Source organism: Propithecus coquereli, unplaced genomic scaffold (assembly GCF_000956105.1).
Source record: "Propithecus coquereli isolate 6110/MARCELLA unplaced genomic scaffold, Pcoq_1.0 Scaffold925, whole genome shotgun sequence".
Classification (NCBI taxonomy): Eukaryota; Metazoa; Chordata; class Mammalia; order Primates; family Indriidae; genus Propithecus; species Propithecus coquereli.
In genome coordinates, this window is record NW_012155563.1 from 11,898 (window position 1) to 13,459 (window position 1,562).

The window sequence follows — 1,562 nt, forward strand, 5'->3', positions numbered from 1 at the left end:
TGGGGGGATGGAGCACTCCCTGGGGATGAGGGGGTTGGGGGGAGGAGCACTCCCTGGGGATGAGGGAGATGGGGGGGTGGAGCACTCCCTGGGGATGAGGGGGTTGCGGGGATGGAGCACTCCCTGGGGATGAGGGGGTTGGGGGGTGGAGCACTTCCTAGGGATGAAGGAGATGGGGACATGGAGCACTCCCTGGGGATGACGGGTTGGGGGATGGAGCACTCCCTGGGGACATGGGGATGAGGGTGATGGACAAGGCAGACCAGCCCAGGCCTCCGGGCCACCCGCTCACAAACGTGACCTGCTGGACTGAGAACACGCGTGACCTTTCTCCCTTTAAACGCGACCAGCGTTTAAACAAACAGGAAGGCAGTTTCTTTTGTCTCGGGGGATAAGGAGGCCCGGACTCTACAAACAGCCCCCCGGTGGCCACAGCGACATCCGTCCAGACCTTTACACAATAGCGTCTGACGTCCCAGAAAGGACTTCGACCTCCTCCCCGGCCCCCGGTGTCCCGGGGACACTAGGGACGCGCGCAGACCAGAAAGCCCTTTTACCTTGAAGGTGGTCGCGGATTCCGGGTTGGCGAGGACCAGAGGCGAAATGAGGACCAAGCCCGCGAAGTGGCCCGGCCTCTCGGCGGCCGTGAGGATGACGATGGCTCCTCCCTGCAACGCAAAACGGGCAAAGTTGCCGCCGCTCGCGCCGGGCATGCGTTTCTAGGGATCGTGACCGTCCCGGCCACCTGGGACCAGACCCCGCCACATGCTGCAGAAACCGGATCCGCAAATATTTTAGGACACGTGTTTGTCCTCCGGGTTTTCCTGGAGCGGACATTTCACAGAGACACAAATAAGGTTCCCGCTCTTGCGAGCTGAACAGTGACACGGTCCTACCCCGTCTGCGACCCAGAGCTGGCAGACACCCCCGCAGCCATCCCGACAGGCTCGACGGGAGATTTTTCTTTTTTGAGACAGAGTCTGGCTCTGTCGCCCGGGCTAGAGTGACATGGCGTCAGTCTCGCTCACAGCGACCTGCAACTCCTGGGCTCAAGCGATCCTCCTGCCTCAGCCTCCCGAGTAGCTGGGACGACAGGCATGCACCACCATGCCCGGCTAATTTTTTCTATATATTTTTAGTTGTTTTTGTCTAATTTCTTTCTATTTTTAGTAGAGATGGGGTCTCGCTATGTTGCCCAGGCTGGTCTCGAACTCTTGACCTCGAGCGATCCTCCCGCCTCGGCCTCCCAGAGTGCTGGGATCCCAGGCGTGAGCCACCGCGCCCGGCCCAGTGATACCCTTGACAAATTTTTTTTTTTTCTGAGTCCATGGTCCTGTTTAGGACAAATAAAAGATGTCCCACTGTCGCTTTATAAAACGAACACCTCGCTCCGGTGGGAAAGAGACGGCAAGAGGCATCGTCACCGGGCCACCGATACGGTTGTTCTCACGCTCTCCCCGAGCCCCGGGCTGCCGTCGGGGGTGCGGTGTGAGGCCGTCTGTCCCCGCGCCGAAGCGCTCTAGACGTGGGTCCCCCGTTTTGCTGGGACACGCGTCAGCTGC

The 1,562-nt window shown here is 60.1% G+C and overlaps 1 protein-coding gene across 1 annotated transcript in view; it reads right to left on the bottom strand.

Annotated features, from left to right (window-relative positions):
• Positions 1–1,562, bottom strand: part of LOC105826840 (monoglyceride lipase-like) — a gene marked incomplete at its 3' end in the record, with an annotated part of 43,947 nt that overhangs the window by 3,427 nt on the left and 38,958 nt on the right. Inside the window, exons 4-5 of the mRNA XM_012664855.1 lie at positions 1,425–1,558; positions 558–668 (exon numbers count right to left, since the gene is read on the bottom strand). Coding sequence (XP_012520309.1) covers positions 558–668; positions 1,425–1,558 — 245 coding nt within the window. The remainder of the gene's footprint in view (positions 1–557; positions 669–1,424; positions 1,559–1,562) is intronic.